The sequence below is a fragment of the Cydia fagiglandana genome, chromosome 3, assembly GCF_963556715.1.
Source record: "Cydia fagiglandana chromosome 3, ilCydFagi1.1, whole genome shotgun sequence".
Taxonomy (NCBI): Eukaryota; Metazoa; Arthropoda; class Insecta; order Lepidoptera; family Tortricidae; genus Cydia; species Cydia fagiglandana.
Genome location: NC_085934.1, coordinates 21,730,965 through 21,756,028, shown reverse-complemented (window position 1 = coordinate 21,756,028; position 25,064 = coordinate 21,730,965). Strand labels below are relative to the sequence as shown.

At 38.0% G+C, this 25,064-nt stretch overlaps 2 protein-coding genes across 2 annotated transcripts in view; both read left to right on the top strand.

Annotated features, from left to right (window-relative positions):
- The window catches only part of LOC134680354 (small ribosomal subunit protein mS31), a 395,354-nt gene extending 372,934 nt beyond the window's left edge, over positions 1-22,420 (top strand). The window contains exons 2-7 of the mRNA XM_063539479.1: positions 17,588-17,657; positions 17,742-18,016; positions 18,100-18,223; positions 18,767-18,955; positions 21,173-21,393; positions 22,122-22,420. Coding sequence (XP_063395549.1) covers positions 17,647-17,657; positions 17,742-18,016; positions 18,100-18,223; positions 18,767-18,955; positions 21,173-21,393; positions 22,122-22,381 — 1,080 coding nt within the window. The 5' untranslated portion in view covers positions 17,588-17,646 and the 3' untranslated portion in view covers positions 22,382-22,420. The remainder of the gene's footprint in view (positions 1-17,587; positions 17,658-17,741; positions 18,017-18,099; positions 18,224-18,766; positions 18,956-21,172; positions 21,394-22,121) is intronic.
- On the top strand, positions 1,580-13,422 carry LOC134680357 (uncharacterized). The gene is made up of 6 exons (XM_063539481.1): positions 1,580-1,906; positions 1,998-2,189; positions 2,274-2,708; positions 2,953-3,009; positions 8,681-8,808; positions 12,553-13,422. Exons 2-6 carry the CDS (start codon positions 2,051-2,053, stop codon positions 12,811-12,813), a joined length of 1,020 nt encoding a protein of 339 aa, XP_063395551.1. The 5' UTR covers positions 1,580-1,906; positions 1,998-2,050; the 3' UTR covers positions 12,814-13,422.
- Positions 22,421-25,064: the final 2,644 nt, after the last annotated feature.

Genomic DNA, 25,064 nt, shown 5'->3' with positions numbered 1-25,064 from the left:
TTAGAAGCATTCCATGAAATTGTCTACCTTTTCTCCCGTACAAACGCGAACTTTCAGAAGATTTGCAGGTATAAGAGATTCCTTTTCTATGCGAAATGGTCAAAAATATGCACAGAAAAATAATCGCCTGCTTGAAATGCCGAAAAAGTCGCAACATAGGAAATAAAATATACATATTTCCCCGCCACTATTTTGCACTGCACATAGCTAATTCTGTACGGATATGATGGTCGTTCTTGTCTACGTGACAGCGTGATAAAACGGTGTCCGTCACTTTCTGGACTTTCTCACAAAGATGGATAAAGCCATCCATAATACGCCGGCTGTTGGTGTAATAAGTAGCGATTTGCACATGCCTCTCGCATCCAAGTTTAGCTCGGGCCCATTGGAATAGTTTTCTAAATTTGGTCCTAGTCTGCGATCCCGTATGGCTTGCAGCTGTGCACTTCTTCAATGCAATGTGCATACAATGCATACCGCATACCAGCAGGCGCTTCCAAATCTGTGCAGATTGGGGTACAGGTGATGAGATTGTTGACTTGAGACAATTACTTAGTTAGACCAAGATAAGTCTGCAACAATTTTGATAGCATACTTGGTGCATTTTGATATTTGTTGCAAGTGTGCAAGTGTTATTTATCCGTCATAATTTCATAGAAGGTTGTCGTTTAAAATAACACTTGCATTGCGTGTGCTATCAAAATCGTTGCAGACTTATCTTGGTTTAACTCTACCTACACTTCTAACGTTTTCTTAAAAAAGATTTCTATATCCACTGGGTTAGACTACATGGGTGACACATGCGCGTTACCCTTTTATAACCTCTAACCTCGTAAACTCGATTTTTGAAGTGACTCATATTATACTTGAGAAAAGCTAGGCAAGAATTTCACTTTACATATACACGTGGGTTTTCTCGAATTAGGTCTTCTACATCTTAGATAATAAGGGGTGCCTAACTTACTGAGAAAGAGGCTTAGGTATACTTTTACTTTTAGCACATTGTACACATAGCGCAGTAGGTATTAAATGCGAAAAACCCACGGCAGGTTGAACATAAAAATGTACCTACAAAGTGACAAACTGTAGCAACTTTTTAAAGGCTGTGGCCGTATCGTACCTGCCTGGGCGATAAGGGGCGTGTACACAAAGATCCAGGTATATAATAAGCGTAAAAACGTAATGCTCACATTCTCTAAACGTGGAATTTATTTAAACTTCTTACTTTGTCGAGTAATACCACGAGTACCTAACAATGTTAACTGCTCTAGATACTCTAGATAGGTATATTAGATATGTATATATGTCCTAGTCATTATCTTAATGTATCAAGACCTAGGCAAACTTTGTAAGGCATTCCAATAATGTAATGTTCTTTGTATAATGAGCAAAGCTGAGCAGTTTAAGCAAATCCTATGCAAATAGGTAAACAATGCGTCATATTTGTGTAATGAATCAATTAATCTAAATTTATGTAGTCCAGGGTGCGTAAGTAAAATACAGCCTTGCAAATTTCGCTGATACGCAAAATTATTACGAGCAACAACAGTTAAAAGGGGATTCGCGGTGGTTTATTTGTATTGTTTGGTTATCAAGCGTCCAGCGTAGTCGAAAGCGTACTATCTCGGCCGCATTCCTCGACCGTTGCCGTTCATTCGCTCGCAGTTTGAATTTGGCGCGCGAACAGTAGCCGTCTCCCGCGCCATTGACTTGACAGCCACAGTCGGACTCGCCCTGCGGACCGCTGCCCGTGCGATGCCCAGAACCTTTAGTTTTATTTTGTTTTTATTTAATTCAGTGGTTCTGCCGGACTGGTTTTTATTAAACACGAAGAGACTTTAAGTGTAGTTTAAGTGAACAAACAGTGATATTGATCTAATGGAATAAACGGTGCTTGATAGTAACGGTATGTATGAATGTTTTTTGTTTTGATTGTCTCCGACCTCGCGGTTATCGGCGCTGTGCGAAACTTTTTTAACTTGACTTCCTTTGTTTAGGACGCTGCACCCACGCCGCATCGTAAGTTTATAGTACGGCGTACTACGATATTATGATGTTCGAAGAGAGAAAAGTTAATATCGAGGGTGTACCCTTGAACTCGGCGTCAGCAGGTGCGGCAAACATATTTCTGAATTCTGGTAAAAATACTAAAGCGAAATCCGATGGGACTGTCATTCATCTCAACACAGGTGATTGTCAAATACCTAAGCACGGACAACATTTCCTTTCCTATTTTTCTTCGCGCCATAGTCTAAAACTTTAATTTTTTTTAGAAAAACCTACGGAGGTCGGCGTACATATAAACACGACACTGTCGATAGCGTCTTCTAAGAAAATAAAGCTGCTATTCATACTGAACTTTTTGTTGAGTGTACTATGTATGGTGATAAGTAGTTCTATAGCATTTTATTACTGGAATGAGATGATTTCAATGAGAAGACAACTGGAGACTATGAGAGATCAGTTTGTATATCAAAGTGTGAAGGATGGACATCAAGATAATATTCAGCAGAGTGCATTGAGCTCCGTGAGGTCTTATAAACCTGAAAGAGAGCCCCGTATGGACCCTAGTGTCGATGAGTCTAAACCTAGAAGATATTATGTGGAAGACTTGGGTGAAGATATGTTATTAGTAGACTCAAGCAAGAAGGCAGACAAAACAGACAAGACTGATGAGCCTGTGTTAGGCTTACCAATATTCCAAAAAGGTATCAATCTAACTCATTAATCTCATTGTTATATGTATTTTAAAAACTTAATTACAAAAAAGAACCCATAAAGTATGTTAGTCTGTACTTGTTATTTTAACAACTATGCAAATTAATTAAAATCTAAATTTATTGTTAATTAGTTAATTTGATTGGATAACACTTTAGACATTGAACTATTTAGTGCCACTGCCATTTTACCTAATTTAAAAAAAAATTAAATAATTTTTTTTTTTCTTTTCAGAACTTCTAGTCGCTCAATTTAATGGTGCTATGAGTGAAATCCACTTGGGATCAAAATGTGAGTATTAAAACTTATCATATGTTATTTAAAAAAAAACATCTGGTATATACTTATATGTATAGGTCTATAGCGTTCGTAGTGCATTCAGAAGTGAATCTTATCTCATAGAAATTAAGGTCTAAATTCATTAAAACATAAAATATCTCAGTTCTCAGACCTGTTTCTTAATTACCTAGTTATTTCTATTATCCTGCATTTACCATCAATGCATTCATTCATAGACAAACAATTACATAACTCTACAGGTGTATCCAGGCCCTTATTGCAATGCATTATAGTCTATATTCGCGTGACTTTATCATAGTATGAGTAACATACATATAAAACGAGAAATATGTAGTTAATATGATAATTTATGTGCCAGGATGTGTGTACAATACAAAGCCTGATTATTTGCATTAATCTCTGTACAATACATGCTAAAATGTGCCTTTTTACATGGTAAATAAAGTTGAAAGTATTTTGCAAGTGTGAAGGAAACAATGAGCAGATGCTTGGAAGCTCGTTGCTAAAGCTGTGACCACAAGAATTTCATTCTTCAATTTCTTTATGCAACTGTGTAGTAAAAAGCAACAAATGAGAAAATCTTCATACTATTTGCCTATAGTTCGTTTTTTTTAGCATTAGAAATAAGGTAAACAATCTTCATGTGTCTTTTTATTGAAAAACACCTTTTAAAAATAAGTTACGGCACATATGTAATCAATCATTATGAATCTAATACGGTCATTTATATTATTCTGCTTTCATAAGTAATAGATATTGATTTTTAAAACGCGTTTTTCAATTAAAAGACATGTCAAGATCGCTTACCTTCTTTCAAGTTCTTTCTAATGCTAAAATAAACGAACTATATGTAGGGTAATTCGTCAATTACTGGCCACCTTATACCACAGAATAAATAATAGTACTAGGTACAGAAGACTCACTCTCTAACAAAACGCGTCTGTTACGATCAGCACAGATAAGGCCGCTAGGTGGCGACAGCGCCACGCGCGGCTTATGGCTTTCCCCAAAATTGGGATGGAACGGATGTACTTTTAGCTACCTGTAGCAAAGCGACGAAATCGCGTAGTGAGCCACGCCTGCTTATACTAAAAATGAATTCTATTCACCTATAAACAGAACTCATTTTAGTGGCTAGTTATTGAAACCTTATTCTAAAAATTAATTCTGTTTATGGATGAATAGAATTCATTTTTAGTTTAGAGTGGCCAGTTATATACCAGTAGCCGTTAATTGACGATTTACCCTATGCATCAAGTGTCGAATTAAATACCCCATAGCTGCCTGACGCACGCCACTGTCATACACATAGAAGCGCGGAATGCGATGGGCCCAGCCAATTACTTTCACAATTAAGTAACCAGACGATGTAATATGAACCTTCGTTTGGTTAAACAGTCGTTGCAACTACTGGCTAATTTGGATAACAACTTGTTTGGAATACGAGTAGGGTCAAGGAGGGAACAGTGGCTCAAAAAAATAACCGGGTACAGTGGCTCACTCAACCTAATTCCAACATGAGAGAGACCATTTGCTTCGCTTAATATGGATGTTTTCTATGTATTTTAGTATTTATATATTATTATATAATATATATCGTCGTCTATTACCCACGGCACAAGCCTTGTTAAGCTTAGCGTAGGACCAGTGGCCTATTTTATAAAGCTACAAGTTACAATTTACAAGCGGAAGTCTCTTTCTGACCCTATGTGTTAGAAAGAGACTTCCGCTTGTAAATTGTAACTTGTAGCTTTATAAAATTAGGCCCCAGATTGATCTGTGTAAAATTGTCGTATAATATTTCTTTATTATTTATTTAATAACAGCGGTGGTGTCCGAGTGGATATGAAGCCCGACTTTCAATCCGGAGGTTGCGGGTTCAAATCCTGGCTCGTACCAATGAGTTTTTCGGAACTTATGTAGGAAATATCATTTGGGCAAATTTGAAAAATGTAGGCGCGAAGGATCGACACACCACAAAAACATTAAGTATGTACCTATTCGGTGAAGGAAAACATCGTGAGGAAACCTGCATACATCTGCGAAGAAATTCAAAGGTGTATGTGAAGTCCTCAATCCGCATTGGGCTAGCGTGGGGACTATAGCCCAAACTCTCTCGTACTTGAGAGGAGGCCTGTGCCCAGCAGTGGGACGTATATAGGCTAAATTATTAATTAATTTCATTTATTTAGTGTAGTGTAGTGTTAATCAATCGTTATCAAGTAAAGTAAAGTCGCGGGCATAAGCTAGTAACTATACTTGGTCAAGCAGATCTTGTCAGTAGAAAAAGGCGGCAAATTTGAAAAATGTAGGCGCGACGGGATAGCGTCTCATAGAAAATTTAAATTTCGCGCCTTTTTCTACTGACAAGATTTGCTTGACCATCTATTATAGATGGTAAATTACTATAATAGTAATCTTATACAAACAGATTACTTTTTACAGACAACTACCTACATAATCTGCAGCCTAAAATCGTGATTATGCGAAACACTAAAGACCTACATTTGGATTCTTATCGCGTTTGATACGTTTATTGCGTACTAATTATGTTTTCATGCCCTTGTAAAAACATGCTTAAAGAGCAAACAATCTATTATCATTATCAACAAGATTTTTCGCGAAATTGGCATCACGTTATTGCAATAACATTGAATCATACAGGATGGGTTTCGACCCCTATTCAGGTACCATTTCAATTATGATAGTATATGCCGTGACCAGAGACCGCGACCATCACTTGACCATAGACAACATATAAGCGACAGTTCGCGAGGAGACAAGAGACCTCAAGCCCCCTCCAGACTATGTGCGTGAATCGCGGCGCGATGTCGCGGAGCGAACATATCGCGAAGTTGACGTAAGACTCCACACTCGCACACTTCACGGCGATTTCGCAGTTTGGTTTGCGGCAATATGGCGGAAAAGCATCAGCTGATCGAGTTTAACTGTTAGTTATCTATGGCATCATACGTGATTTAGCTGTTTTCCCATTTTGTTTTATTGTAAAACCGTAAAATATAGCTGCTTAGTATAATATAATCATAATATAATTCATATTTATCTTGCCACAGAGGAGCCAAAATATTGTGTAATGTGGAGTCTTGCAAGTTCGCGCTTCGCGTCTCCTTTGACGCGGGCCGAAATACCGACAAAAAACGGAGAACAAGGCGCGAAGGCGTGAACAATCTGCGAAATCGACGCCACACTTGCGTTCGCGGCTTCGCCCGCGATTCACGCGCATAGTCTGGAGGGGGCTTCACACGTCTCCTATGCGCGTTGCCTATGGTCAAGTGATGATCGCGGTCTCCGGTCGCGGTCTTCTGTCTCGGACGCTTGTCTCTGTCACGGCGCGAACCTCCACCTTTAGATGTCGATGTTTTTTCAAGAGACTTCCAATTTCTGGGTTATTCATAAAAAAGTCTTATGACCCACATATTCAAAAACACCATGTATATCAGAAATTAGACTATTTTTTTAAATATCATAGCTACTGCGGCGAAGTGTACCTATTAACGTCTCAGTCAAATTAAATACCGTGGGAAAAATCAAAACACATAAAACATGAACAAATACGTAATATTATTGTTTTTAATAAAATAAGATAAACAATACATAAGTATGTATACTTAGTTCAGTCACACTATAATCATATCACTTGAACAGTACATAGCATCATCGTCTATCCCACTCAAAACAATAATAACAATGCCAATTAAAACAGTCTGAAGTATAACAGATTAGATAATAATCTACTAACGATATCCTTAGTGCTTTCTAATATTAGAACAATGACATCATTAGGGAAAATAACTGAAATAAGAGAAAGCGGATTTGTGCCCTTCATTCCATAGTCGGATAATTAGGTCGGATTAAAAAAAAACCTGAACGCTTTGTTAAGGACCAATACACACCGGTCTTAATTTAAAGGGGTATCGCATGCGATTTTCGATACTTCGTGGTTTTTGATAGAACGACTGAATTCATTGCACGATTTGCTGCAAAGTCTATAAAGCCCTTAAAAACTGACTTTTTATAAACTCTTATTTTTATCTATGGTCTCTGTTTTTTACCGACAACCATAGAACAAAATCAGTTCAGCCTGATATTCTGATTTTATCATTTAGAATTTAGATACACGAGGAAACTAACTGGCACTTATAGCAGTATTATTACTTATTTAGAAAAAAATATCTACTTAGGGTGAACATGTAGTCTGGCAAGCAAGCGTTGTCAATAAGGGGCAAATTTGAAAAATGTAAGCGCAAAGTATCGTCACATAACAAAAAATGTATTTAAACATTAAAGCATTTAGGAGCGAACATGATACTTCCGACTACACATATATCTCATTTAACATACCTACCATTGATAACAGAGTAGATTAGTAGCTCAAGTACGTTGCGCAGTCATTAAAAATCGCAACAAGTACTATGTACTATAAACAATATAAATGGCTACTTAACATGGATCCAATAGAAATGGGTTTATTTAAGTGTACTCGAGTTATGAAGTCACGTTAGTCACGTAGGTACTTACACTAAGGTACAATAAAATCGGGTTAGGTACTTTTTATTAATTCCATAGCAAAAAAAAACCGTCGCTCTTGAGTGTACTGCTACTAACTATAATTCAAGTAGTTTGTACTAGTTTGGGGCTGTCCATAAATTACGTCATCGATTTTTGACGATTTTTGACCCCCCCCCCCCCTATAATCATCTAAAAATCATGCTTCTAATGACCCCATTTCCTCCTACTTCATGGTACCGTCATCCGATGTCCAGACCCCCCACCCCTAATTTGAAATGACGTAATTTATGAATAGCCCCTTTGTAGTACATATCTACCTATCTTTTATTGTTTATTTTTAATTGGTTTCTTGTTGCTTTTATTACGAAACTTGGGTAAAGTATCTGTATTGTTAATTGGATACAGATAATGCTCAGAAAACATGCTTTTTCATTTATAAGTATCATAATTATTGTTTTCTCTTCAATAGAAAGAAAGTATAGTTAATAAAATATTACTATAGTGCCTCGCATGAAAATATGAGACAAATATTAGGCAAAAACTTGATATTTAAAGATATTTCAACATAGACTGCATTTTACTTTTGTGTGTATGTTAATTTATTAGTATTTAATTTAGGCATTTACACAGTAAGCCGGCATAAACACACTAGAATCTTAAAATCAGCCCACAAAAGCCATAGCGCCTCGCCGGTCGACCAAGTAATGCTCTCAGTAAAACGTTTCCTGAACCCCATCTTGGTTTAGTATTAACTTATTAAGTATCATTACCTGCCCACCTACAAGTACACCCAAGCATGGATACTACTATTACAGACTTGCCTAAATGGAAATCAGGCGGTCAAACGGCATACGTACATTGACTTAGTTACAAAACAAATTTACACTTAAGGGGTACTGTACTGATAGGGCCCACAAATTACCAGTTCGCCGGACGATACCAGCCTGTCAGTTGTTCGGTTGTTATCCGGGCGGGGCGCGAGGGTTTTTATATGTAAAAGCGGCGCACCCCGCTCACGCGCCGCCCGCAAAACGCGCCTGTGTGACAGAGCCTTTAGTAATAGCAACACTTTACATGAAATGTTTTTTGTTATTTTATACCATTAATGAATGACTTGTATTTGTTGTTACAGCAATAATTGGTCCGTGGGAGCGTGACGTGAACGTCTCGTCCAAAGACAGCGAGTCCAAGATAGAGCTGCATCCGGACAAGGACTACGTCACGATCAAAGAGAGTGGACTTTATTTAGTCTATGCTCAAGTAAGTATTTTTTATGTTAAGTGTTTTATGTATACTATAAAGAAGGGAACTTTCTATTTAATTGTTTATGTCTATGGCATTGTCATGACAATAGAACTGGCCGGCCATGTCTGCCGCATGCACCCACTGAGGTGGGCCAAAATAGCCACGGTGTGGGTGTCGCAAGACGGGTGAGGAACTGGCAAGCCCAGGCGGACATGGCGTGATGACCTGGACCTATATCTCAATGGCTGAGAGACGGATAGAGATCCAGGGGACAGGCCATTGCCCATAGGACACCATCATCATTATCATATCAGCCCACTGCATGCGCCTCTCTTCTAGTACGCCATAGGACACCATATAAGCTTTTAATAATAATAAGGGCATTGTCAATTTCCCTATAAAAATGTACCATCGTCGAGAGCGCCATCTACGATTAGCTTTTACCGTATTGATTTTTAGGGTTCCGTACCCAAAGGGTAAAACGGGACCCTATTACTAAGTCTTCGCTGTCCGTCCGTCCGTCCGTCCGTCTGTCACCAGGCTGTATCTCACGAACCGTGATAGCTAAACAGTTGAAATTTTCACAGATGATGTATTTCTATTGCCGCTATAACAACAAATACTAAAAACAGAATAAAATAAAGATTTAAATGGGGCTCCCATACAACAAACGTGACCAAAGTTAAGCAACGTCGGGAGTGGTCAGTACTTGGATGGGTGACCGTTATTTTTCTTTTCTTTTTGTTTTTTTTTTTGCATTATGGTACGGAACCCTTCGTGCGCGAGTCCGACTCGCACTTGCCCGGTTTTTTAAGCTGGCAGCATACAGAAACTGACAGTCAAGACGTGTAGTGTAAAACGTGTACGTTAAAACAGGGGAAGAACCGTTAATTATAATGCTGCTCAGTGATACACTTTAATACCGAGATAACAGATTCCAGTTACGACCAGTTAAACTTATACCTATTACCAACTTAAAACATAGGTATACTTTGTAAGCGTCAATTAATTCTAGACCTTACCAAAGAAATGTTTGCCTAGTTAAAAAATATCTATTATATCGTGAACCTTAACAAGTTTTGTCTAGTGACTCTTTAATTACACACACTGGAATTTTTTGTGGCAAAATTACCAATAAAGGCTCTGTCACAACGTAAACTGGTCACATGATTCGAGACTGAAAGACAATAATCCCTAACCGCAATGACGCGAAAACAGTCCCGTAATAACGTAACTGTAACAATTACTACAGATATGTGCATTAGTAAGCGGGGTAATACATTATTTGCTTACAAATTAAATACCTATAAATAAATTTCAATTTACATAATATTCGTTAGTTTAATTGTTTTTAACCGACTTCCAAATCCCAAAGGAGGAGGTTATCAATTCGGTTGTATGTTTTTTTTTATTATTTTTTTTATTTTTTATGTTTGTTACTCCATATCTCCGTCATTACTGGACCGATTTTGAATTTTTTTTTTTTGATTGAATGTATATGTATACAGATTGGTCCCGTTTCTGTCAAAACCCAGTTCTGATGATGGGTTCCATGAGGAATCGAGGGAACTCCTCAAATCTTAAAGGCATACATATAGTGATTTTTGGGTTTTTATCATCAAATCAAGCATATACATCCAAAAAAGTGACATTTGATGAAGTGGAACTGCTGATGATGATCAGAACGGAACTCCTCAACGACGCATAGTTCACGGTTGGCGATTTGTCCTCTTCGTTATGTTTGTTAAGCAAGTTCAGTTTTTAAGCTACATTTTTGTCAAGCTCGAGTTCTGATGATGGGATCCATGAGGAATCGAGAGAACTCCTCAAATCTTAAAGGCATGCGTATAGAGATTTTTGTAATTACATAAAAAAATCAAGCATTTTCATGAAAAACTGTCGCATTTGATGAAGTGGAACTGCTGATGATGATCAGAACAGAACTCTTCAACGACGCATAGTTCACGTTTCGCGATTTTTCCTCTTCGTTATGTTTGTTAAGCAAGTTAAGTTTTTAATGCACATTTTTGTCATGCTTGAGTTCTGATGATGGGATCCATAAGGAATCGAGGGAACTCCTCAAATATTAAAGGCATGCGTATAGAAATTTTTGTATTTACATCAGAAAATTAAGCATTTTCATTAAAAACTGTCGCATTTGATGAAGTGGAACTGCTGATGATGATCAGAACAGAACTCTTCAACGACGCATAGTTCACGTTTGGCGATTTTTCCTCTTCGTTATGTTTGTTAAGCAAGTTAAGTTTTTAAGCCACATTTTTGTCAAGCTCGAGTTCTGATGATGGGATCCATAAGGAATCGAGGGAACTCCTCAAATATTAAAGGCATACGCATAGATTTTTTTGTCTTTTCATCATAAAATCAAGCATTTACATTAAAAACTGTCGCATTAGATGAAATGGAACTGCTGATGATGACCAGAATAGAACTCTTCAACAACGCATAGTACACATTTGGTGATTACGAATTTCGATTTTGACTTGGACTGGGACCCGGACTCGGACCCAGAACCGGACTCATACCCGGATCCGGTTCGGACCCGGACCGGACCTGGACTCGGACCCGGGCTCGGACCCGGACTCGGACCCGGACTCAGACCCGGACTCGGACCCGGACCTTGACCCGGAAAACCACTATGATACCTTAACTAAATAAACCACTATGATTACCTACCATAAAATGTGTAAGTATATAAGTATGATGATGCCAATCTTACTAGCCCCTCCCGCTTAAACCCCCGTATACCTTAACTAAATAAACCACTATGATTACCTACCATAAAATGTGTAAGTATATAAGTATGATGATGCCAATCTTACTAGCCCCTCCCGCTTAAACCCCCGTACACCGCACCGCATGCGCCGTTAAGTGGGTTAGGTTAGGTTTGAACTGCGATCCTCACAGAACCGAACTGCTATCAGAGAAGTGGGTTAGGTTAGGCTAGAACTACGACCCTTACAGAAGCGAAATGCTAGTAGAAAAGTGGGTGGTTTTACCTCCTTTTCTACATAGTATACCTATACCATCTACAATAATCTTTCACCGGCCCCCATAGAAGTCAGTTTTTTTTTCTTAAAAATTATAGTGTTAACCGTTGAATTGTAAATACATATGAAGCAATAATGGAATAGCCACTGTTTTCTCTCTTAAATTGTTTTCGCGTAATTTTATATTAATATGCGTGCAAATGGAAAGAAGAAAGTAAGAAACTAGTACATACGCAGTACCTTCCGAGTAAGACCAATTCCGGAGAAAATATGTGAGTCTAGATTGAGGTGGTACGGCTATGTGAGACGCCCAAAAGAGCACAGACGAGAACAGTGCTTGACATTGAAACCGGACCGAGAGGACGAGGCAGGCCCCGAGACACGTGGACATCTAAAATAAACCAAGACCTAAATCCAGCCCAATTAGATCCACAGACGACCCAGGATAGAATGGCCTGGCGAAGATTGATTAGGAGAGCCGACTCCAACTGAAATGGGACAAGGCGAGGACAAAGAGGAGATGCGTGCAAATGGAAATTTTGTTGCAAGGGCTTTCTTGCTTTATACTGATAAATTAAAGATCTTATTTTTTCCTGTAAGGGCCCAATTTTTTTTACTAAAAAGCATGGAAACAGAAGCTTGACGTAAATTTTGCCGTTTCTATCTACTGACAAAATAGGCTTACCAGACAGTGCCAGACACATACTAGGACTACGAACTACTAAAACATCACAAATTCTTTCTTCCACAGATAGTATACTTATCCCGAGCCCCAAACTGCTACTTCGTGTGGGCGCGGCAGTCCTCGCAGCCCCGGCTCCTATCCACCTGCGCCACCGGAGACAACAGCTCCAACAAGAACCCCAAGCAGGCCCAGATGTCCTGCTCCGTGCAGACGGTGGCCAGGTTCAACACGGGGGACACCGTGAACCTGGCGCAGAGGGAACCCAACCAGATACTGTGGCTGAGGCCCGGGAACTCCTACTTTGGGTTTGTGAAACTTAGTTCCTAATATGGCTGTGAATGTGATAGTGTTTGTGAGGCGGCGGCCCCGCGTGAGGTTACTGAGTTACAGTATGCTTAGATATGAATAGTTACAAACTGAGTTGTGTTAAAAATGCTAATGTATATAGTTGTGTAGATTGAGCTGACGAGGTAACATTATAACTCAAATAACCCATCATACCGAGAACACATATTGGGATAACGTAGGCCTATCTAAGGGATGCAAACAATATTACTAAGTTTTTTCCTTCAACCTTCGAAACCTACGACGGCCCAATACGTCTTTAGATTCTTCATAAAGTTACTAAGAGTTATTCGACATAATTTTTTCTACATTTAGGTCATAATTTCGACTGGTTCAGGATTTTTGAGTACAAATTTGATAATTAAACTAAACGAAAATGTTTTGTAACTAGTTTGTAACAGTTTAAAATGACACGCGGGGCCGAACTATTAAGATATGTAAGGAATGGTGCTAAATAGTATAGTAAACGTGATAACGTCTCGGGACATTATTTAGTATAAGAAATGTAGAATTATAAGTAAAATTGACGCCTCAAATCGTGCTGAGTACGCGAGGCAAACAAAGTTTTCGAAATGCTGTACAGTGTTGTATGGACTAATATTAAGTTGTATTGAACTTCTGCAGAATTTGTTCAAAAAATGTGTACAGAAGTTGACTAATTTAGACTCAAAATGACTCCTAACACTGCCAAGTACCACAGTAAAGTATTTCTAGTTTAACTTTAGAGGTAGGGGAGACCGAGGTGAGTTGTGACATCGTCGAGTTTTTGGAATATATTAACTAGAAACTAGGTCGCAACAGTGTGCGTTTGTTAGCTCGTAACTTGAACTAAACTGCAAAACGTAATTCAAGACCAAAAAAAGTAAGAAATGTTGCCACTTTTTTACTAGCGCGTCTTGCATTTATGTACAAATAAGTAAATAAAAGTACTTTTTTAAATAGTAGGGGTAAAAGTACAAATGAATAAATTACCTTAGCGTGATTATTTATCGAAAGGAATTTACTATTTAACAAACAAATTATTGCAGTCGCAACATTGTCTTACTTTTTTTGGTCTTGAATTACGTCTTGCGGTATAACAAACGCGCGCTATTGCGACCTAGTTTCTAGTTAATAGATTCCAAAAAATCGACGGTGTCACAACTCTCCTCTGTCACAAGTCACCTCGGTCTCCCCTATTTTGACCTCTCAACTACGTACCTACCAATACAGCAAGGTACATTAAGCTGCATCGATAACTGACCCCTACAAACAGGTTTCTATGCAAGGGGGTCAGTTATCTCGGCCACTACTGTACGTCAAGTTTATGGTTTTTCATATTGAAATTGCTTGACGCGATGTCGCTGGTATTTACTTAATTGATGCCCTATTTTAAGGTTCCATACCCAAAGGGTTAAAACTAAGACTCCACGACTCCACTGTCCGTCTGTGTGCCTATCACCAGGCTGTATCTCATGAACTGTGACAACTAGGCAGTTGAAATTTTCACAGATGATGTATTTCTGTTGCCGATATAACAACAAATACTAAAAATAGAATAAAATCAATATTTAAGTGGGGCTCCCATACAACAAACGTGATTCGTTTGCCGTTTTTCGCGTAATGGTACGGAACCCTTCGTGCGTGAGTCCGACTCGCACTTGCCTGGTTATCTCTATTAAATAAAGAAGAATACATATATGTAACATTGAATAATTTTACGGTTTAGACTCACTTGAAACAAGTGAGTCTAAACCCTAAAATGATTCAATGTTAGTATGTCTCACAACAGTTTAAATTCGATATTTGTAAAGTAGAGATACTTTAGTACTTACCCCCCCTTTCTAGCTTATATAAGTAGAAGCCTTATATTTTACTCCATTTGAACAATGTATAGCTGTAGAATATATTACAATGTGCCTTAAATATAGTCAATAGTTTAGCAATGAACATATTTTTATAAATATGGTATAAAACGTGTTGCGTGTTTGCTTGTTTGTATACCGGATATTAAAATGACAGTTCTATTGCCCCAATTTGAAATTTCAGTACAACATTGTTACTAAAGTAAGGGCGCTCAGCACAAAGAATTTAGTTCTATGACCCGCCATTTCTTACCTCTATCAGTCTATTACACGCTCATAGAGTTAGGCCAAGAAAAGCCTGCAGCGATTTTGATAGCCCACACAGTGCAAGTGTTATTTTAAACGTCAAACTTCTATGAAATTATGACGTGTAAATAACACTTGCACTGCGTGAGCTATCAAAATCGCTGCAGGCTTTTCTTGGTCTAACTCTAGTTATAATGCTGATGCTTTGATGCCCGCGGTCAATGCCTCTGTGCGAGCGGGAGATCAATATAATTAAGCGCGTACGATAGAGATATTAAATGGCGGGTCAATGTACGAAATTCTTAGTTCTTAGTGTCCTTACTTTAAATCTGGATGATTGGGTATGAAATTGACCAACCGAACTGTCATTTTAGCGTCTGAAATATAAACATATCTTAGGTGATAAAGGTGCCATAATATTAAGGGATTATACTTTTGACATATTTCTTGGAATCCTGTAAAATGTGTTTTATTAGCGAGCTCAAAAAATATGTCATAAAATGTTATGACTCATTATTTTTAATGTATTCATGTCACAATGTTATGTGTACTTATAGTTAAGTAATGTATGTTATTTGTACTTATATAATTGTGCTTCCAATGGTACTTTAGTATGTATTGTTCTATATTACTGTATAAACAATTTTTATTAAGTAAATTGATCTCTCAATTTGATAAAAAAGGATCCCACGCGTTAAGAATATTTAGTCATTAAAAAATAGTTTTTAATGGAAATTGCGTATTTTATATGTAAAAGAGTGCATTGAGCCACGAAAATTTTGCTCAAAATCAGTTAAAAACATATGAAGTATATGTTGTGGTCGTATTTGTATTTAGCAGTGTGCGCTGTATTGTTAGCGAACTACTTGTTCTAATAAACATTTATATTTTCAACAGAATGTTTTATTCCTTTCGCCTTGGAAAACATGTGTCCCGCCGAGTTTCTTGCTGGTCCCTCCTATTGGGATACCCTCCTTCATTTGAGGAAGGATCTAAATCTTCTCGAGCAGTGGTGTACAGCTTGGCAAAAAAGAGTAGAAATTAAAAAGTGGCAACACTCTAGTGTTGTCGTCCCGTTTTGTTATGTATATTAGTTTGAGAGGGAGGACACTACAGTGTTGCAACTTTTTAATATCTACTCTTTTTGCCAAGGGTAGCTTTATTTGACGTTCATAAATGGCTGACTTTGAATTAATGTATTGCCACAGCAGTGGGATTCCCCAAATGAGGTTTCCATAAAGCACTAATAGACGAATGTACCGGACCGCAACCTTGATCCGGCGGTCCGTATATCTTTTTATCTCTTTCACTCTTAGCTGTGTAAGTATATTAGGTACAATTGCCCGATAGTTCGTTGCACCCAAGTCGTTGGCAATCTTCGGAGTAGTCATTAACAGGCGTTCTTCTCTGTTAATAACACGCCTGTTATCCAGGTGACCATTGGCGCAGGCCATGGATTGACGTTTATCTGACACATCTATTTTTGTTGGTCAAGCAAATCTCGTCAGTAGAAAAAGGCGGCAAATTAAAAAAGTGTAGGCGCGAAGAGTTATCATCACATAGAACATTTGAACTTCGCGCCTTTTTCTACTGACAAGATTTGCTTGACCAGCTATACCTATACATTTGACGTGCTGCTCCCCGCAAAAATTGGCAGACTGTACCGAAAATTACAGACAAGGCGTCTCCGTTTGGTTATCTCCCCTAAGTTGGCAACCATTGTCCATCGCCAATAATCTGAAATGCAACAGTCGATCACGTGTGTACAGTACAGGCCATAATAATTTAATGGTGGCGTCAAGGCCCCAACGTTTTCTGTTCACTTTGCCGGCGCAGCAACTAGTATCATTTCTCTCTCCTCGCTCTTTTAAAAATGCCATTTGTCAAAAAAGGACAACCATACTGTTGACAAGAAGATGAACTTCAAACAAGGCCCCTACGTTTTCTGTACTCTTTGACGGCGCAGCAACTAGTATCATTTCTCTCTCCTCGCTCTTTTAAAAATGCCATTTGTCAAAAAAGGACAACCACACTGTTGACAAGATGAACTTCAAATCCAAGTGTTGCCTTTTTTGGTGCATCCTGGCTGTGTATGTAAAAACGTGTATGTGTGCTCTTTTAGGGATGTGAAAAGTCGATTTTAATCATGTTATATATCGATAAACGCTACACAGCGTAACGAACTAGCTATTAATTGAAGCTTCAATATCATCTTGTCAGTAAAAAAAGGCGCGAAATTCAAATTTTCTATGGGACGATATCCCTTCGCGCCTACATTTTTCAAATTTGCCGCCTTTTTCTACTGACAAGATCTGCTTGACCAGCTATAAACATATACATAGTTGAAATGCTAATGAATAATAAATCTATTACAATATAATATAAAATAATTTAATTATAGGGAACACATATTTTAGTAGGTATTTATGTATTTTAAATAAATATCTGAACCTTCCCTTGGTTCCCTGCCGGGGCGTGACGATAAAATTGTGATCTGATAACCTGACTTTTCTTGGTGCAACTCTAAACAAAAGTGGTAACAGTGACAGCTCGCTGAGACGTAATCTCTATATATTATAAATCTATGGGTGGCGTTGTCAAAACACCGTCAAACGGAACGTTAAAATTCTAACCTTCAAATAAATTTCGAGATTGAACTAAAACAGTAAATAATATTCAATAATTTCTCGTAAACTCTGTCAAACGTATTGATAAAAGATTAAAAATGTTAACAAGGTATTTGTAAATTTTTAATAAAACCTTTTACTTTAGTTCCTTGTATTTATCAATGCTATTTTTAATTTATTTCACACATTTCAGACTTCGATTCAAACGGGATTTTAGAGTTATTGTGCGATATTTATCCGACAAACCCTCCGACGGCGATGGGAAAAAACCTGAGCAACAACCAAGTCCTGCAGCAAAAAAAGAGAAACAAGTCGATTCCAGCACAGACAAAATCCAAGCCCTGTTGAAAAGTATGATGTCTGAGCCTTTATCAAAGGAAGCCGAGTACAGAGCCAACTTTGCTTCGGCCCCAGACGTGAGGCGACAGCGGAAAAAAGATGAAATCGAGGTTAAAGTAGAGAAAATAGGTTGGTGTCTGGAATATAAAATTAAATTATAAATAGTCTTTAAATTCTGTCTTAAATTGTCTTATTATTTTGTTTGTTTTCAGAGGAGAGCATTACTAAGGCAGCGGGTGATGTTGCACAAGCCATTGGTGGAGACGTGAAGCAAACTGAAGCAGAATTACTGTCAAAAGTTTTGGGAAAAATTAATCAAACCTCTACCAGTCTTAGGTAATATCCTGTTATATAAAATATATACTTGAATTAGAAGCATACTTAAAATAAACACATTCAAAAGTATATGAAAAGAAGAATAAGATAAACCAATTTTTAAACAGGCAGATATGTCTGCGAGCGATATTCTAAACTAAGTTTAAATTAAGAATAAGATAGTCCTATTAAAGTTTTTAAACACAGTTTTCATATTCTAGAATAAACATATTGCAGTCCTTTGTGTTTGGTCAGTGGCGGATTTGCCCTAAGGCCATGGGCAGCAAGATATTAGGGGCTGCAGTCTATGTGATGTGTGCTGAGAAAGGGGCGGCTAGTAGTTACTACTGTGCCTGGGGCCTAGGGCGGCATAGACTGCAAATCCGCCACTGTGTTTGGCCCCTTTGGTTCAAAGAATTTACAGTGTTCCTTCTTATTAACCATGCTTGATAAATAACGCCAAATTATTTTGTGAATAATTGGTAAATTATTATTAGTGTCCATTTTCATGTCATGTCATTGAGAAACAGTTATTAAAATTTTGAACATTACATTCACTTCCAGTGACTTATTGATCGGCATGAAGGTTGACCACTCAAAAGGCGGAGAGGAGAGAGCCTCCGTCCAGAGAGAGACTCGAGGAAAGCAAGTGAAACGGCTTGTCAGGGCTAAAGAAGGGCAAAGGACCACACAGCAAAGCAGACCCAAGCAGGATGTGAACACAGTTAGGCCACCAACTAGGGAACGGAAGAGGTTTGTATAATATGTGGTTTTCCATCCATGTGGGTCCTGCATTCTCTAAAAAATAAGTGCATTCACGTTCCCAGGGAGGTTTTAGGATTATGGATGGGAATGCCCTTATTTTTTGGCCACCGTGTATATTATACTAGATGACCCAGTGAACTTCGTTTCATATATCCTTTTCTGGCACTTTCTTATTTTTTCTTTCATAATAACTTTCTCCTGACAATAACACAACACATAATTTTTAAGAAAAAAAAACCGACTTCTATGGGGCCCGGTGAAAGATTTTATGGTAGATGGTGCACTATGTAGAAAAGGAGGTAAAACCAGTACTTTCTAGTAGCATTTCGTTTCCGTAAGGGTCGTAGTTCTAGCCTAACCTAACCCACTTCTCTGATAGCAGTTCGGTTCTGTGAGGATCGCAGTTCGAACCTAATCAAACCCACTTTTCTAGTAGCATTTCGTTTCTGTAAGACTCGCAGTTCTAACCAAACCTAACCCACTTTTGTTCGGTTCTGTGAGGATCGCAGTTCAAACCTAACCTAACCCACTTAACGGCGCATGCGGTGCGGTGTAAGGGAGTTTGAGCGGGAGGGGTTTGGCATCATCATACCCACATTTTATGGTAGGTAATTATAGTGGTTTATTTAGTTTAGGTATCATAGTGGTTTTCCGGGTCAAGGTCCGGGTCTCTGAGTGAGAGTCCGGGTCCGAGTCCCGGTCCGAGTCCGGGTCCGGGTCCGGGTCCGAGTCCGGGTCCGAGTCCGGGTCCGAGTCCGAGTCCGGGTCCGAACCGGATCCGGGTATGAGTCCGGGTCCCAGTCCAAGTCAAAATCGAAATTCGAAATCACCAAACATGTACTATGCGTCGTTGAAGAGTTCTGTTCTGATCATCATCAGCAGTTCCACTTCATGAAATGCGACAGTTTTTAATGTAAATGCTTGATTTTATGATGAAAATACAAAAAATTCTATACGTATGCCTTTAAGATTTGAGGAGTTCCCTCGATTCCTTATGGATCCCATTATCAGAACTCGAGCTTGACAGAAATGTGGCTTAAAAACTAAACTTGCTTAACAAACATAACGAAGAGGACAAATCGCCAAACGTGAACTATGCGTGGTTGAAGAGTTCCGTTCTGATCATCATCAGCAGTTCCACTTCATCAAATGCGACAGTTTTTAATGAAAATGCTTGATTTTCTGATGAAAATACAAAAATCTCTATACGCATGCCTTTAAAATTTGAGGAGTTCCCTCGATTTCTCATGGATCCCATCATCAGAACTCAAGCTTGACAAAATTGTAGCTTAAAAACTTAACTTACTTAACAAACATAACGAAGAGGACAAATCGCCAAAGGTGAACTATGCGTCGTTGAAGAGTTCCGTTCTGATCATCATCAGCAGTTCCACTTCATCAAATGTCACGTTTTTGAATGTATATGCTTGATTTGTTGATAAAAACACAAAAATCACCATATGTATGCCTTTAAGATTTGAGGAGTTCCGTCGATTCCTCATAGATCCCATCATCAGAACTGGATTTTGACAAAAACGGGACCAATCTGTATGCATATACATACAATCAAAAAAATAATTTTCAAAATCGGTCCAGTAATGACGGAGATATGGAGTAACAAACATAAAAACCGAATTATAACCTCCTCCTTTGGGATTTGGAAGTCGGTTAAAAAAGAATCAGCGAAATTGATCCAGCCGATTACGCGTGATGCCATGACCAAGGGAAATAGGGATTCATTTTTATAAATAGATAAAATATCTTGACCTATTGAAGACTTTTGTTTTTTTCTAGAAAATCTGTATTTAGTTGAAAAACTGGGATTTCTGTTTACCACTGCTTATTGCACTTGTGCTTTAGAATTGTTACATATTTGCTGTAACGTATTTTACAGTACATATGGTCCTATTTTTCCGCACTAGTGCGTAAAGTAGCACTTTTCGTGCGATGTCAAAAGTTTAAAGGGCCATATGTACTGTAAAACGTTGTACGATACACGTGCGAATAGATAATTCGCAACTCGTGTCGATTTAAAACACTCCCTTCGGTCGTGTTTTAATTTATCGCCACTCGTTTCGAATTTTCTCTTTTACGAACTTAATTGTATCGTAAATAACTATTTCAAGTGTGAATTGACACGTCAGAATTGATTATCCTTTTTCTAATGCTAAAAAACGAGGTATAAGAAAGCATTTTACCTTTCAGCTTACCCCAGCCTACCACCATTAACATATTCAGCGGTGAACCCCTAAACATCTTCAAAACTAAAGAACACAACTACGGCACCAAACTGCAAGTGTGGGAGAGCCTTAAACAGCGCGAAGTATCGCTGGCCACGTCGCAGCAACCGGCCAATTACTTCCAGAAGATGATCCTGTGGACGGAGCAGGGGAAAGTTTGGAAGTTCCCTATCAATAATGAACAAGGTAAGGGCCAGGTGCACCGATCACATTTGACAGACTGATCAACGTCAGCCGGCGCGCCCCGGCGCATTACTAAGAAACTTTCCATACATAAAAATTTAGCGAACTCTTTAACGATATGAACAGTTTGGTGCAACCGACTCTAAGTCCCAGCTTTGCCGTATGGAGCGCTTAGTCGCTACGAACGAACAGTGTATTCGACAGTCTGGTTCTTGGCCCTGAATGTGTTAATGTCAAAACAACACATCTTCCTCGCGTTATCCCGGCATTTCAACACAAAAAAACACATAATTCGAACGCAAAGTAAGCCCTGATGGCACTACAATCGTAATAAAACTGGCTACGTGCCAGTCGGACTCGCGCACGAAGGGTTCCGTACCATTACGCAAAAAAATCACGCTTGTTGTATGGGACACTTAAATATTTATTTTATTTTGTTTATTTGTTGTTATAGCGGCAACAGAAATACATCATCTGTGAAAATTTCAACTGCCTATCACGGTTTATGAGATACAGCCTGGTGACAGACAGACAGACGGACTGAGGAGTCTTAGGGCCAGTTGCACCAACCACATTGGACAGACTGATCAACGTCAGCCGGCGCGCCCCGTCGCGCCACTATGAACCTTTCCATACATACAAATTTAGCGAACTCTTTAACGATACGAACAGTTTGGTGCAACCGACCTTTAGCAATCTCCTGGGTTTTCATTAATTATATTATTTTACAGGCCTAGAAGAAGAAGCAGACGTCCACTTCTCCGAGCACATATTCCTCGACGCGCACCTCGAAGGCTGGTGTCCCTCCAAGGGGCCCATTCGACACTTCATGGAACTAGTCTGCGTCGGCCTCTCGAAGAACCCATTCTACACGGCACAGGAAAAGAAGGACCATATCATGTGGTATAAGGAGTATTTCGAGTCGAAGAAAGATGTGCTTATTGATGTTGGAGCTTGGAATGTTGGCAAGTCGAAGGAGGTTTCAGCGTAGTTATTTATTGTAAATAGTTAATAAAATTAGTTGATGTTACATGATCTTTTTATTAAATATCGGTAGGCAAAACGTGAAACTAATATTTAGACCGTTCGCGTTTGAGAAACTGCCATCTTGTGGCTTAAATCGAAAAGTTAAACTTTACACAAATAAACAGGGTGCTGTGCAGCCCCCTATAGTTAATGCATATTTCCCATAAGCGGGGCGCACTGAAATTTTGTGGATTTTCAAAAATTGAAAACAATAAATTTGTTTACAGAACCATCAAAAGCTTGAATGGCACTTCGACACGGAAGACGGGATCGAAATGATAACAGTGCCATCTAAGCTATACTTTGCGTATTTCTACACATTACTTGTAAAGTCCATTCCAATAGAACTTGCAAACTTTGTAAACAAAAGACGTAACTTTGTTTTGTCACTGTTTCTCCTTGAATTTTCACATCATCTCATCAAACACCATTGAAACACATACACTATACACTATTAAAGCGGTCGTTACCGTAAAATACAACAATATATAACTGTATCTTGGATATTTCATTAAAAGTTTAAAATGGTTTCATAAGTTAGGTTATTAGGCCCTGATGTAATGACGTTTTTGTTTCTTTTACATTCTACAATTGTCTATGATGGGTAGTGTTGTGACTAAAGTTGGTGATATACTCGTAAAGCCGCTACACACTACGCGACTCACGGTCTGTACCAGCCAACGCGGTTATATACACTACGCGGTAGTTTGACAATTTTAATTTCAATAAATATGTAAACTCAGATTAATCGTTTTAATTCCTTTTTTTTAAATAACCTTTTCCATTCTTTCGCACCATTTTTAAACATTATTTTTAAACTACGGAAAATTATAACTGGTCGTTTTGGACTGTTCATGAATAAAAATCTACCCTACATTTGACAAAATAATCACTATTGAATGATTGACGGTTTCAATATTATTTTACTCGTTCACTGTTTTTCTTGGCATGTACGCGTATCTTACTTCTTTGTTATTGAATTTAAGAGATATCTGTTTCTCGCTCTCACTTATGGATGCGACGCACCAAGTTCGTGATGCAGTGCGATAGTGTGTTACGGCCTTAAGTAAAGGACTAAGTAAGACTCTTGCCCATCACTAGCAAATTCATCATTCAGAGACAATTTCAATATGGCGGTTTGTTTACATAGGTTGCAAGTTCTATTGGAATGGACTTTACTTACAAGGATTCATAAAAATGTAAATAAAACAAGCTATAATTTTATTACTTCACTTTATTGCACCTATTGAAGTACAGTTTCGTTGCTAACTTCGATGTTTTCATCACTGATAAATTACAACGATATTCCATACAAATGTACAGCTCGTACACACTTAGTACAAAAACGAGTTATCCTTGATATTGTGCAATTAGCATCCTTATGCACATACGCTTAAGGTTGACTTTAGTTGTTGAATCTTAATAGTTACCTTTATGCTCCTAAGGGCCACCATACAAGAAAAAACGTCAGAGGAATTTGAAACAATAGGAAGGACGCAAAGTAGATTTTACTTTGAATTAATGTCAAACGGAACAAAAGAAATGCAAATATGTACCGATTGAAAAAGGTTTTAAATTTAAATTTCATTAAATACAAAAATTTTAGTACCTATACCGGGTGTGGCCTGTAACATGATCAAAAAATTAAACTGTAGGCTGTACTCCTCATACTGACCAACATTTGTTCAGCGACTTTTAAAAATAACTTGCGGTTTGATTTTTAATACACTTTAAAATTGATTCTAAGACGCAATGTATTGCGATTTTTGTTATATTTAAGGCGTCACAAGCAACGTCAATCACAATGATATGGCGTGGCGATGGCGTCCATTGAAAATATTATTTATTTTGTAAGAAAAATAGGGAGTCTAAATACTTCATAATATTTAAAAGTTGTTGAACAAAAGTGTCACCGTTTGAGGAGTACAATCTATGTTATAATTTATAATTATTTGCTCGTGGTACAGGCCACACCCGGTATAGGATTTAAACTTATGTACAGTCAGCAGCAGACGTCGAATGCAATGATTAAACGACCTAGTACTACAAGTAGCATCGTGATCCTTAGGAAGATAAAATAAGATCTTATGACAAGTATTCGTTCATAGCGCTTATAGTTAAACAGAGTTTGGGACAATTTATGTTATTCTGTTAGCAAATTATTACTTAGCAATTCAACATTTATCGCGGCAATGTTTGTCCATCTCTCTCTAACTCGTAAAGTTAGATTAAAGAGGGGTCTCAATAATTGGGGAGGGGGGGTATTAGGAAAGGGACCACGATACATGCTGAAAAGCGTTATTCGTAACATGGTATTTAATTGAAATGGCCAAAGATGTTTAAAAAAATTGTACCTACAAGCGTTATTCTTGAATTTTCTTGATTAAAACATATTTAAAATTGTTATTGACCGTAGTATGTAAAATGAAAGAGCATGAAAATTATACAAGATTGAGGAATAAAAATTTGATAACATTTTAGCCATTTCTATTGGACTAAAATTTTAACGCTAACATAAAGTCAAAACCATACACAGAAACGAAAATACATGATATTTTCATTTCTGTATATTTTAATTTGGTGTTGTGTTAATACATTTTTGCTTCCTAGTCCATACAGTTGTGAATTATTTAAAATAGTGGAAATTA